This window comes from Rhinoderma darwinii, chromosome 7, assembly GCF_050947455.1.
Source record: "Rhinoderma darwinii isolate aRhiDar2 chromosome 7, aRhiDar2.hap1, whole genome shotgun sequence".
In the NCBI taxonomy this organism is placed as follows: Eukaryota; Metazoa; Chordata; class Amphibia; order Anura; family Rhinodermatidae; genus Rhinoderma; species Rhinoderma darwinii.
This window is the reverse complement of record NC_134693.1, coordinates 78,331,897-78,346,811: the sequence shown is the minus strand read 5'-3', so window position 1 is coordinate 78,346,811 and position 14,915 is coordinate 78,331,897. Positions and strand designations below refer to the sequence as shown.

Genomic DNA, 14,915 nt, shown 5'->3' with positions numbered 1-14,915 from the left:
ATACTTAGGTATGTCCTAACAACTGCCAGTGTACTATCTGTACACAGGCTAATGTAAAGGCATATAGATATATGCCAGTACATTAAAGTTTAAAAATAAAGTAATATTAAATTTTAAAAAATACACATACACCTTTTTTACAATAAACATTAAAATAAGTCTCAATACATAAAATATACACATTCTGTAATAACCTGCACAACAAATTTTTCTCCTGAAAACAGTCTGTCTTTTCAGACGTAAATGCCTGCTATCGTGTGCACATACCCTTAACTGAACTACGGTGACGGATTTCTGACACTAAATTCCCTGACGCTATACCCAACGATTCCCTGACGCTAACAAACCCTAATACTAACTGAGATGCTGCAGATAACTAAGTATCTAAACTTTGTTTTTATTTTTTTAACAAGACTTTTTTTTATTTTTATTGTTTTTTATTATATTGTATAAAGAAAATAAAAAATAAAAATAATCCCCGGGGACCAAGAAATGTGGCCCTGAAGACTCAAAAGTGGTCAGTGATGGAGATCACTGACCAAAAATGTGGGTGACAAGGGGAACACAAGGACAGGAGTGGGAAAAGCAAAAAAAAAACAAACATGAATATATAGTTTTTTTTCTAACTATTCTGCACTGACTCTCTCCTCGACCGCTCTCTATGACTAACCAACAGAGAGCGGGTGCAGCAGGATCTGAGGTCAGAGCAGGAAATAATGAATACGATCGCTGCTATTGGTCGGTCGCCACTGACTAACCAATAGCAGTGATCGCGGAGTCGGGACCACGGCTACAACTGGTCCCGGCACAATGAGCTGTGATAGCCTGCTGTGGGAAACAGCAGGCATCACAGCTCAATGAAACGCTGGGTTGAAAATGCATTTTCCCCAGGACGTACTATTCCGTCACTGAGAGCTAATGATGTGCTTAGCACGACGGAATAGTACATCGTGGAGTGCAAAGGGGTTAATCAATCATTTGATGCTTTTTTCGGGCGTTTTTTTACGCATTTTGCATGTGCTTTTTGCAAGTTTTTTGGCGCATGGTTTGGTCTCCCATTGACTATGGGAACATTAGCCGTGATTTACGTGCAAATGAATTGACTCGACTCCTAATTTATTTACACAACGCGTTTTTTAAAATGTGTGTAAAAAAGCGCGCTGCATTTACTAACCGTGCGCTTTCCCATTTATGTAAATGATTGCGTAATCAAGCGTTTTTTGATGCGGTGTTCGGCATGTAAAATGCGCCAAAAAAACATGTCAAATACACGCCGTGTGAACCGGTCAACTGAAAAGTCATTCACCACAGATTCTCCCTCTTGACTTTCATCGTTCCTAGGGCTTGTCCACACGTAGCGGAATTGCTGCGTATTTTCCGTCTGGAATTGTGGACGGAAAATACGCAGTAGAGTACAGTAGCAGCAAAGTGGGTGAGATTTAATAAATCTGATCCACACATCGCGTAAAAATTCTGAGAGAAATTTACCTGCGGTGCGTATTTTTCAGACCGCAGCATGTCCATTCATGCTGCAGAAATGTCACCATCTCCCAGCAATTTGAAAAATGCAGCAAAATACGCACCATTTTCTGCAGTAAAAACCGCAGGAAATGGTGCGTTTTTTCCTCAGCGAAATGTCTTTTACTTCCAATGAAATTTTCCGCAGCAATTCCGTTACGTGTGGGCAAGCCCTTAGCCTTTTGGTGTGTCCTATAGCTTCTGCCAGCTGACATTTCTACAATCTCTTCAAAAATGGGAGCTGGACAATGCTTAGCAATTTGAATACACCTTTTCCTGGCTTGTAGCCATAAATAGGGAAGGGGGTGAGTCTCCCTCCCACATTTACAGCAGCTGTGAGTCAGGCTGCTCTGCATGATTCACCTTGCTGTAATTCTTGGAAGTGCTCCCTCTGGTGGCCAACATAGGAAAACATATCAAATTATTATTGAATTTTTAATACTTCCCACTTTGTAGAAGAAAAATAAAACACAAAAAATACAATAAAAATAAGTAACTTAAAAAAAAAAAAAAAAAATAGTTTGTGACAGGTGGCGGCTTTAAATAAATTTTTTGATCAGTCCCTTGCAGATCATATATGGATTAGAAGATTTTTTTAAGGGATTGTTTAGATTAAAACCCTTAGTTCTTTCTCACTCTCCTCAGTGGGATCTAAATCTAGTTGTGAAAAGTCTAGCAAAAAACACCTTTTGAGCCCATTGAGGACTTAAAGAGGCTCTGTCACCAGATTTTGCAACCCCTATCTGCTATTGCAGCAGATAGGCGCTGCAATGTAGATTACAGTAACGTTTTTATTTTTAAAAAACGAGCATTTTTGGCCAAGTTATGACCATTTTTGTAATTATGCAAATGAGGCTTGCAAAATTCCAAGTGGGTGTGTTTAAAAGTCCAAGTGGGCGTGTATTATGTGCGTACATCGGGGCGTTTTTAATACTTTCACTAGCTGGGCGCTCTGAAGAGAAGTAACATCCTCTTCTCTTCAGAACGCCCAGCTTCTGACAGTGCAGATCTGTGACGTCACTCACAGGTCCTGCATCGTGACGGCCACATCGGCACCAGAGGCTACAGTTGATTCTGCAGCAGCATCAGCGTTTGCAGTTAAGTCGATCTTACCTGCAAACGCTGATGCTGCTGCAGAATCAACTGTTGCCGATGTGGCCGTCACGATGCAGGACCTGTGAGTGACGTCACAGATCTGCACTGTCAGAAGCTGGGCGTTCTGAAGAGAAGAGGATGTTACTTCTCTTCACAGCGCCCAGCTAGTAAAAGTATTAAAAACGCCCCGATGTACGCACCTAATACACGCCCACTTGGACTTTTACTTTTAAACACACCCACTTGGACTTTTGCAAGCCTCATTTGCATAATTACAAAAATGGTCATAACTTGGCCAAAAATGCTCGTTTTTTAAAAATAAAAACGTTACTGTAATCTACATTGCAGCGCCTATCTGCTGCAATAGCAGATAGGGGTTGCAAAATCTGGTGACAGAGCCTCTTTAAAGGGAAGATGTTATGGAATTGTTATTTTTTTTTTATCATATTGCTTTTAATATGATAACAAATTTTCTTTATTTATATTCTTGTGTTCTACTTTTTACTTCTACTTTTTACTTCTCTATGGGGCTGCAATTTTTTTTTTTTTAAATCTCTAACTGTCGATTAATGACACATACAGAGATGGAATACGGCACATACAACCCCATAGAGAATGCGAACGGGATCCGTTCCATTCACTGCGGCGTACGCCGTCTGAGGGAACGGCGCATGCGCCGCTCCCACACAGACCAAAACGAAGCTCGTTCGCAGAGCGGAATCCGGCGCCATTTTCTTGTGGACTGGAAGCCGCTGCCGGACCGTGAGATGACTACTTCCGGCTGCGGCTTCCGGCCATATGTTCAAGGAAGCGAAGGAGCAAGGAATAGGAGCAGAGGCGGCAGCGGCAGGTAATTTATGTTTGTGTATGTGATGTCTGTATTATGTTCGTGTATGTTTGTGTTATACTGTCTGCTGATCACTGTATCTAATCCTCCTACACTGTGCAGTCGCTCAGAAAATGGCAGCACACAGTGTAGGAGGTTTGAAGATTCAAACCCCTCCTACTCCTGGCACTAGCCAGAATAAGGGAGGGGGGATTGTTTGAGGACACTAGAGAGAGTGTGTCTACCCCAAATTTGCAGCATAAAGTAATGAGGTTTTCTTTACCACATTGTCCATGTTGCAATTTTGGTAACTGCTCCCTCTAGTGGCCAGCACATGGAAATGTTATCAATTAGAATCTAATTTATAATATTTCCTGACTTGTGAAAAAATTAAAACAATGTGTAATCACTTAAATAATAATTGTTTAACCCCTTAATGACCAGCCTATTTTAGACCTTAATGACCAAGCCAAAGCCATTTTTTACGTTTTTCCATCGTCTCATTCAAAGAGCTATAGCCTTTTCATTTTTGCGTCGAAATAGCTGTATAAGGTCTTGTTTTTTGCGGGACAAGTTGTAATTTTTAATAGCACCATTTCAGGGGGACATAGAATTTATTGATTAACTTTTATTAACTCTTTTTTGGGGGGAATAGAAAAAAAACAGCAATTTCGGCACACTTTTTTGCGTCCTAAATTTACACCGTTTTTTGTATGTTTTACTACTGCGTGCAAATTGCGCTTGGCACACGGAAGCACTTCCGGGTGCCACGCGTGATTCGCGCAACAGTAGTAAAAAGAATGAATGAAAACAGAAAAGCTCCTCGTCAGGGGCGTAACTAGGAAAGACTGGGCCCCATAGCAAACTTTTGACTGGGCCCCCCCCCCTTGTTGATAGTGCCTTTTTTACAGTCCCCCCTGTAGATAACGCCATACAGCCCCCTCTGTAGATATCTACAAAGGGGGCTGTATGGCGTTATCTACAGGGGGGGCTGTATGGCGCTATCAACAGGGGGGCTGTATGGCGTTATCTACAGTGGGGCTGTATGGCGTTATCTACAGGGGGGCTGTATGGCGTTATCCACAGGGGGGACTCTGTATGGCGTTCTCTACAGAGGGGGCTGTATGGCACTCTCTACAGAGGGGTCTGTATGGTGCTCTCAACAGAGGGGGCTGTATGGCGCTCTCTACAGAGGGGGCTGTATGGCGTTATCTACAGAGGGGGCTGTATGGCGTTATCTACAGAGGGGGCTGTATGGCGCTATCTACAGAGGGGGCTGTATGGCGCTATCTACAGAGGGGGCTGTATGGCGTTATCCACAGGGGGGACTCTGTATGGCGTTCTCTACAGAGGGGGCTGTATGGCGTTATCTACAGGGGGGACTGTATGGTGCTATCTACAGGGGGGCTGTATGGCGTTATCTACAGGGGGGACTGTATGGCGTTATCTACAGGGGGGACTGTGGCGTTATCTACAGGGGGGACTGTGTATTGCGTTCTCTACAGAGGGGGCTGTATGGCGCTATCTACAGGGGGGACTGTATGGCGTTATCTACAGGTCGTCTGTATGGCGTTATCCACAGGGGGACTCTGTATGGCGTTCTCTACAGAGGGGCTGTATGGCGTTGTCTACAGGGGGGACTGTATGGCGCTATCTACAGGGGGGCTGTATGGCGTTATCTACAGGGGGACTGTATGGCGTTATCTACAGGGGGGACTGTATGGCGTTATCTACAGGGGGGACTGTATGGCGTTATCTACAGGGGGGACTGTATGGCGTTATCTACAGGGGGGACTGTATGGCGTTATCTACAGGGGGGACTGTATGGCGTTATCTACAGGGGGGACTGTATGGCGTTATCTACAGGGGGGACTGTGGCGATATCTACAGGGGGGACTGTGTATTGCGTTCTCTACAGAGGGGGCTGTATGGCGTTATCTACAGGGGGACTGTATGGCGCTATCTACAGGGGGCTGTATGGCGTTATCTGCAGAGGGTGATGTATGGCGCTATCTACAGGGGGGCTGTATGGCGTTATCTACAGGGGGACTGTGGCGTTATCTACAGGGGGGACTGTGTATGGCGTTATCTACAGGGGGGACTGTATGGCGTTATCTACAGGGGGTCTGTATGGCGTTATCCACAGGGGGGACTCTGTATGGCGTTCTCTACAGAGGGGGCTGTATGGCGTTATCTACAGGTGGGATGTATGGCGTTATCTACAGGGGGGCTGTATGGCGTTATCTACAGGGGGGCTGTATGGCGTTATCTACAGGGGGTCTGTATGGCGTTCCCTGTAGGGAACGCCATACAGCCCCCCCCTGTAGGGAACGCCATACAGCCCCCCCCTGTAGGGAACGCCATACAGCCCCCCCCTGTAGGGAACGCCATACAGTCCCCCCCTGTAGGGAACGCCACACAGCCCCCCCCCTGTAGGGAACGCCACACAGCCCCCCACCTGTAGGGAACGCCATACAGGCCCCCCCTGTAGGGAACGCCATACAGCCCCCCCCTGTAGGGAACGCCATACAGCCCCCCCTGTAGGGAACGCCATACAGCCCCCCCCCTGTAGGGAACGCCATACAGCCCCCCCTGTAGGGAACGCCATACAGCCCCCCCCCCTGTAGGGAACGCCATACACCCCCCCTGTAGGGAACGCCATACACCCCCCCTGTAGGGAACGCCATACAGCCCCCCCCTGTAGGGAACGCCATACAGCCCCCCCCTGTAGGGAACGCCATACAGCCCCCCCTGTAGGGAACGCCATACAGCCCCCCCCTGTAGGGAACGCCATACAGCCCCCCCCCCTGTAGGGAACGCCATACACCCCCCCCCTGTAGGGAACGCCATACACCCCCCCTGTAGGGAGCGCCATACAGCCCCCCCGCCCTGTAGGGAACGCCATACAGCCCCCCCCCCTGTAGGGAATGCCATACAGCCCCCCCCCCTGTAGGGAACGCTATACAGCCCCCCCTGTAGGGAATGCCATACAGCCCCAACCCCCCCAAAAAATGCGACCTACAGTGTGAAAAGACATAAGACATGTATCCCCTATCCACAGGATAGGGGATACATGTGTGATCGCTTGCAGCGATAGGGAGAACGGGGGACTGAAAGTCCCCCAAGTTCTCCATGACTAACCTCTGACTTCCGGCGTCTGCGCAGCTCAATAAAAATGAAAGGAGCGCTGGTCACGCATGCGCACAAGCGCGACCGGCGCTCCATTCATTTCTACAGAGCTGCCGACACAGACCCCGGAAGTCCGAGGTTTGTGATGGAGAACTTCAGGGGACTTTCAGTCCCCCGTTCTCCCTATCGCTGCCAGCGGTCACACATGTATCCCCTGTCCTGTGGATAGGGGATACATGTCTTGTGCTTAATGGCAGAGCGGGGAGATACCTCCCTGCTCTGCCGTAGTCGTGTTCAGTGGCGTCCCGCTGTAGCAGCCATAGCGGCTGCTAGCGGAGCCTCCGGCCATAGTGGGGGCCCGTGTCCCAGCGGGCGACATGGGCCCCCTCATGCCGCGGGCCCTGTAGCAGCGGCTACGGCTGCTATAGCGGTAGTTCCGCCACTGCTCCTCGTGCTTTTCTGTTTGTAAACATAAAACCAGAGTGTCATAATGATGGCAGCTGCGCGAAAATCACGCAGCCACGTGCCATATGCTGATGCCACACGGACCTTTTGCGCGCGCAAAACGCAGCGTTTTTTTGCGCGCGCAAGACGGACATGTCTGTGTGAATAAGGCCTAAATTCGATTTCCATGAGTCCACCATGACGGCCCTTATATACCCCCCTTCTATCTTTTTGTCATGTGGTCCTTTCCTATAAGGGTATGAAGTTAATACCTGCTAATCCCATATAGTGATTTGGAAGCCACTGATGGGTGGCGGTGGGAAGGGCCTTTTAAGCTCTCTATTTCCTGTCCCTATACAGGCCAAGGATGACATCCTCCAGTTGTGGCCATCATGGTGGACTCATGGAAACCAAATTAACGGTGAGAATAATTCTCTTTTTTTCCCTTAAAAATGACTGACCGTACACCAGTACCGAAGGCCCCTATTATAAGTCATTGCGGTGCATCAGGTGCCGCAGGGATCTGTTGTACGACGTATTCGGCATGATGTCCTGGTCTCCATTATATATGGAAACTAGGGTGCAGATGGGAACAGAGCCTAAACTATATATTCTTCGAAATATAGGGCTTGCGTTTATTTTCTACATTTATCGGGTTGTCCAACTACAAGTATAAGCCACTTGTATTCACTTTCGTTTCTTGAGTTTGAGTGTCTCGTTGCCGTCATTCAAAAAGGTTCAGTAGTTTTAGAATGTAGTGTATATTTTACTAAACCTGAAATAACTTTGCAATGCACTTAAAGTATTTTTTTTTTGTTTTAGGTTAATAAATCTTAAAGGGGTTTTCCTAAGTCGGCTTTTGTAAGAAGAGGTTTTATTTGATACGTCATGGCTAATTAACATGTTCTGCTTTTCTGGTTTGTGGGTGGACATACAGCATGATCCCATGTGACCCCAGAGCAGAACTTGCAGTAAGATCCGGTTTATTGTAGGTCGAAAAAATCAATTGGATAGCTACAGACATGCACAGTAACCTGGAAGCTGTCCTGTTCATCTATTTTAGAATAGATATTGGCTTTCTGAGTGTAGATGAGCAAGACGTCTGCAGGCTGATGCTGTAGTATCTGTGGAGTGAGCTACTGCACAAGCTATACATGGGAAGCACGGCCGCGAAAAGCGGGGATGGGGAGAAAGCACTGCGCATACAATGTTCACTGCTAGTGGCCATGTATATAAGCAACAAAAAATAATAAAGGGACTGTCAATGTAAACAAGAACATTCTCAATGGCTCACCGCAAACTGATATTTTGAAAATTGCGAGGAATTGAAACACAAACGGGGGAAGATATTAAAGGGAATGTGTCGCGCATTAAAACAAAAAATGTAAGTGAATTTAAAAATAAAATAAAAAATACTTTAAAAATTATGTCAGGTCCCCCCATTTTCATAAACAGCCAGATACAACACAGCAGCAGCGACCTACAGTTACAGGAGTGAGAAGGGCCACCGTTTTTGGCCAATACTAGCCTGTGGCCGCCCCAGTGCCCAGCCAACTCAACAGGTGGTTGGGTACTGGATCGTACCCGGCTCTTTCCGGCATCCCTGGTGGCGGTGGGTACCGGGGTAATAATGGGGGGTTAATTGCAGCCTTTTTACTGGCTAACACTAAACCCCACCTTAGTAATGGATGTCGTCAAACAGACAACTGCCATTATCCGGGCACTAATAAAGTATTAAAAAAACACAGAGACATAAGAAAATATTTTTATTGAAATAAAAACTCCCCCACAAGACCCTCGTTAACCACTTTATTAAAAAAAAAAAAAAACAATCATGGCAGTAATCCACCGAATCTACGATGTAGTCCACCGAATAGGCCCTGCAAAACCAAAAAAAATAACGTTAGCAATATGAAAAACATAATTACTTCTACTCACCTACAGCGACTTCTGTCTTCTCCCCTACGTCACAATAAATACTAGAGGCCTCCACAAGCACCCTGCATGCACCCCCTTAAACACACGCACGCCCACGCAAATCACACAACCCCCCCACAAGCAGCCTGCATGAACCCCCAACACACACGCCCACGCAAACCATCACACAAGCACCCTGCACACAACCCCCTCCACATGGGGCGGCTTTGTGTGTCGGGGGGTTGTGTGTGGCGCAGTTGCATGTTTGGAGGGGCGACGCTGATCCTTCATAGCCACCAATCAGCTGTTTTGAGGGAACAGCGGCAAGCACCGCTGCCCTGTCGAGTGCCCCCCCCCCCTCACACACACAAACACCCCCCCCCCCCCCAAAATGCAACTGCGCCACATACAAACTTCCCCAAACACATACACCACTCCCCCACACGCACGCACATACACATCTTACCTGCATTCGGGGGGTCTTCACCAAAATGGTGCCAGCTTTCTCCCTACAAACCAGCTTCTATGCTGGGTCGCTCTGAACTGCGCATGTGCAGTACAGAGCTAGACGGCAGAGGCAGGGGATGTAACGAATGGCTCCCATTCGTTATGTCCTATGCCCTGTAGCTGCCGTATTCCATCTGTGTATGAGTCGTTAAGTCGCATTCTCTATGGGGATGTATGTGCCGTATTCCATCGATTCCATCAAATCGAACACAAATAAATAAAATTTTAATATCATACTAAAAGCAATATTATAAAAAAAAAAATGTCATGCCACCTGCCCTTTAAATATGCTGTGTATTTAACATTCTGCACTCTTTATGATCGCTGTGCTCCTCCTCGCTGGCTGTGGCCACACAGAAGTATTGCAGTTGCAGCTCAGCTTGTATATGGCCTCCTTTCCCCTCCCACGTTTTATGTTGTATGGAGTACAGCTATGTACATAGGCTAGATGACCGCTTAAAGGGAATGTGTTGCTAGAAATTTTTTTTTTTTTTAGTTAAACAGTTAGTGTATAACTGATTAAACATTGTTCTAATTTTTTACATTTTTTCACGAGTCAGGAAATATTATAAATTTGATTCTAATTTAGAACATTTCCCAGTGCTGGTCACTAGATGGAGCAATTCCCAAAATTGCAGCATTGGCATGTGGTAAAGCAACCACATTGCTTTATGCTGCAAAATTTGAGAAAACACACTCGCTCTAGTAAGCTCACAGAATCCCCCCTCCCTTATCCTGGCTAGTGCCAAGAGAAAGGAGGGGATTGAACGGTCAAACCTCCTACACTGTGTGTCGCCATTTTTTGAGCTAACACACAGTGTAGTAGGTTTACATACAGTAGTAAACACACAGTAAAACACGTACATACACAGAAATAACTTACCTGCTTCTGCCGCCGCCGCTCCCTCCGGTCCGTCTGCTCCCTCCGCTCCTAGTACTTGCATTAGAACACAAGTCCGGGAGCCACGACCGGAAGTAGTAATCTAAGGCTATGTTCACACGGGGTATTTTGCCGAGTTTTTTGACGCGGAAACCGCGTCGCAAAACTCGGCAGAAACGGCCCGAGAACGCCTCCCATTGATTTCAATGGGAGGCGTCGGCGTCTTTTTCCCGCGAGCAGTAAAACTGCCTCGCGGGAAAAAGAAGCGACATGCCCTATCTTCGGGCGCTTCCGCCTCTGACCTCCCATTAACTTCAATGGGAGGCAGGAGAAAGCGTATTTCTCGCTGTTTTTATGCCCGCGCCGCTCAATGGCCGCGGGCGAAAAACGGCGCGATAATTGCCGCGAAAATTGGCGTGCAGGGAGAGGAATATCTGCCTCAAAGTTCCAAACGGAATTTTGAGGCAGATATTCCTCCCCCAAAATACTCCGTGTGAACATAGCCTTACTGTCCGGCCGCGGCTTCCGGTCCACAAGAAAATGCCGCAGGACGTCACTCGGCCGAAGACCTTCCATTTGGACTGTGTGGGAGCGGCGCATGCGCCATTCCCACACAGACGGCGTTCAGCATAGTGAATGGAACGGGTCCCGTTCGCATTCTCTATGGGGCTGTATGTGCCGTATTCCATGTCTGTATCTGTCGTTAATCTACACATACAGAGATGAAAAAAAAAATGGCAGCCCCCATAGACAAGAAAAAGTGCAAAAATAAAAAAAAGTAAAACACAAACACACAAATAAATGAAACCTTTTTTAATAAAACACTAAAGGCAAATTGATATAAATAAATGTTTTTCCGCGACACCTGTCCTTTAATCCAATTAGTTTACAGCTGTTTTGTACTGTTATAAACGATGATGATGCATATGTGGCTGCATTACAGCCAGCCCTAATAGCCTGTGCCCCTTAAAAAACATTTTAAATGTTTACAAGTTTGCTTGTATTTTTCCATTACACATTTACTTCAGTGATGAGGCAGAGCAAGTTTGGGTATGGGAGTATGAAACAGAGGAAGGAGCTCATGACCTGTACATGGATATTGGTGAAGATATCCGGTTCCGTATCGTAGATGAAACCTTCATAGACACCTCTCCAACTGGACCAAGTGCTACTGAGTCATCCTCTTCCATACCTGCAGAGGAGACCCTACGCAAAGAGGCACCATACACATTAGTGGTAAGAGGAAAGATTATGACTTATTAAAGGGGTTGTCCAGTTTTATCAAATTATCTTTTAATTATACAAAAAATAACATTAAAGGGGTTTTCCCATTAGAGACTTTTTTTTACATATCCACAGGATATTTCATAAATGTCACATAGATGCAGGTCCCACCTCTGGGACCCGCACCTATCTCCAGAACCCAGTCCCCTAAACCCTGTTCTAACTTTTTGTGCTCACTTTGCCTCGCAGCCACTTACTGTCTGCATGGTCGGGAGTTACGGAAACAGCGTAACTCGCTGGGCTATGCTGTTTCCGGAACTCCCATAGAACTGAATAGTAGTTACGGAAAAAGCGTAGCTCGCATTAATTTTTAATTAATGTCTATTAGAAAATATTTTAAAACACTAAACACAAGCATTAAATTAAAAAAAAAGTTACAAAGATTTACTTAGCCTATAAGTTAAAGTGGCCAGAAAGCGGCTGCAACAAAATTCTTAAAGGGGTTATCCGGGGACCAAAAATTGCATTGCAATAGTGTGTGTGTGCGTGCGTGCGTGCGTGCGTGCGTGCGTGCGTGCAACTAAGTAACTTACTAATATAGTTCAATTAAAAATTCTGTACTAAATTGTGCAGTTCAAACCTCCTGAATTATTCAGGAAGTGCTAGAACTTTTCTAGTGATGATGCTCCGACATGGCCCCACGTGACTGAGCTCTTGCTTAATGTTCTGTTCGTGAACATGACCGCAAGGGGCTGTCCCATTGCCTATTGCTTGAGTCCCAAGCAGAGCATCAGCTAGCGCTTTGCTCGGGACTCCAGCACTGCTCCCGACATCCATATTTGGTCAATTCAGGGGTTTCCTATCACTGACGTCGGCAACACTACTGGAGTCCTGGAGCAGAGCATCAGCTGATGCTTTGCTCGGGAACTCCAGGACTTCTGCCCACGTCACATATATGGACAGTGGCGTTTGCAACAGTACTGGAGTCCTGGAGCAGAGCATCAGCTGATGCTTTGCTCGGGGACTCCAGTAGTGCTGCCGACGTCATTGACCATCTATGGACAGTGACGTTGGCAGAAGTTGTGGAGTCCCCAGGCAGAGCATCAGTTGATGTTTTGCTCGGGGGCTCCAGTACTACTCTGCCGACATCGTTGTCCATCTATAGACAGATACAATGACGTGGGCAGAAGTTGTGGAGTCGCCAGGCAGGGCATCAGCTGATGCTCTGCTCCGGGACTCCAGTACTGCTCTGCCGAAGTCATTGTCCATATATGGACAGTGACCGTGATGTGGGCAGAAGTTGTGGAGTCCCCAGGCAGAGCATCAGCTGATGCTCTGCTCGGGGACTCCAGCGATAGGAAACCCCTGAATTGACGAAATATGGACGTCGGGAGCAGCGCGGGAGCAGATCACGAACAGCACATGAAGCAAGTTCTCATTCACGTGGGGCCGTGTCGGAGCGTCATCACTTTTAGAAAAGCTCCACACTTCCTGAATAATTCATGAGGTTTGAACTGCACCATTTACCACAGAATTTTTTTAATAAGTATGTTAGTAAGTTACTTAGTTTCACATAAATATATTATTGCAATACAATTTTGGGTCCCCGGATAACCCCTTTTAACTCTGTTTTTTTTTTTTTTTTCCTTCAATTTAATTAATTTATCTTAAAAACAAAAAAATGATAGCGCTACCATTGGGGGGTATGGAATGGAAAAAGTCTGTGCTATTCCACCAAAATCTGAGAAATTGAAAGTGTTACTATGTGAATTGGGGCTGATTTGTGTCAGCTGAACAAATGTCCATCCAACAGGTTTCATACTGAACTTCAAAAGAGCTTTTCCTGCCCTGAAGTAAGAAGAAAATAATTGTAAATTGTTATGAAGAGAAATTTCTTGATGAGCTGAAAGTAGCAACTTATGTAGACTCAGAGCACATCAGTGTTACTAGACCAGATTTGTAGAGATGTAGAAGAAACTGCACATTCTCTCTTCAGCTCCAGGCTAGATTTCCTACCAAATTCTGTTATCTTTTGGATGTTCGCGCCTGCAGGCTATTGCCTCTTCCCCCTAATGTTGTGATCTTTAGTTACTCTCATGGAGGTGACTGTGGAAAGATGGAATTGGTCTCAATGACAGCACCCGTATATACCTGTCCCTAATAAATACATTTAGAATTAGTATGAATTAAACCACAAAAAAGAAATTCCCTTTGATTCTATTTGACATAATTTGTAAGTGCCACCTAAGATGGTGAGAGGGGCTTTTTAACCTGTTTTTCCGGTCCCAATTATGGACGATAATAGTTTATTTTTTTTATTGTAATCTTCAATAGGCAGCTGTAGATTTATATTAGATGAAGTTCAGCCATAAATTTGTCTATTCTGCATTTTCTAGGTCTTCTCATTTAAACTCCTGATTTCTGTAAATTGGCTTGTAAATTATAATTCTAAATCTTGATTATTATTTCCAATTTCTTAAGGGTTCCATAAGTGAGCCTGGACTGGGTCTTCTTTCTTGGTGGACTAACAACTGAAGACCAAGGAATCGGTTTAAAGCTTTCAAATGTCACAAGCCCCACTAGAATATTCTGAACACATTTTCTCTGCTTTTTATGAAACAAATTGAGCTCACCTAATCTTACGAGGATTATGTCGTCATTTTAATGCAACAAAGTGCTCAGGTTTTCTATTGACTCTATATAGAAGAATTGCTTTTTATTTTCCCTTTTTTGTATGAGCAGAAACTTGTACATTTTGTCTATAAGTATAAAATAATGTAATAATTTGTTTATACATTTTTTTTAAACCTTTGTGAAGACAATTTTCTGTGTTCATAATGGTATGTTCATAAGTTCATAATCGTATGTAAATGTACTAGTTAATGCAAAACTGCATGTTCAATACACACGGATTTACAATGGTCTTGCAGTCTTTTTTCCTTAACCCCTTCCCGCTGCAGCCACTTTTGACCTTCCTGAAAGAGCCTTATTTTTCAAATCCGATATGTCACTTTACGCGGTAATAACTTTGGAATGCTTTTACCTATCCAAGCGATTCTGAGATTGTTTTCTTGTGACACATTGTACTTTAAGTTAGTGGTAAAATTTAGTCGACAGATTCAGTATTTTATTGTAAAAAACACCAACATTTTTAAAAAAATTACAAAAACTAGCATTCTTCTAAATTTACAAGGCTTACAACTTTAGCAGCAATTTTTTACATTTTCAAGAAAATTTCAAAAGGCTATTTTTACAGGGGCCAGTTCAGTTGTGAAGTGGCTTTGATGGTCTTATATATTAGAAACCCCAAATAAGTCACCCCATTTTAAAAACTTCACCCCTCAAAGTATTCAAAACAGCATTTAGAAAGTTTCT

At 45.1% G+C, this 14,915-nt stretch overlaps 1 protein-coding gene across 4 annotated transcripts in view; it reads left to right on the top strand.

The window, feature by feature from the left end:
* POLR3H (RNA polymerase III subunit H) overlaps positions 1-14,450 on the top strand; it is a 128,245-nt gene extending 113,795 nt beyond the window's left edge. For 3 of the 4 annotated variants that reach the window (XM_075832292.1, XM_075832293.1, XM_075832294.1), the window contains exons 7-8: positions 11,345-11,552; positions 14,022-14,450. In XM_075832292.1, coding sequence (XP_075688407.1) covers positions 11,345-11,552; positions 14,022-14,075 — 262 coding nt within the window. In that variant the 3' untranslated portion in view covers positions 14,076-14,450. The remainder of the gene's footprint in view (positions 1-11,344; positions 11,553-14,021) is intronic. The other variant, XM_075832295.1, reaches the window with a different exon arrangement.
* The last annotated feature ends 465 nt before the right edge of the window (positions 14,451-14,915 follow it).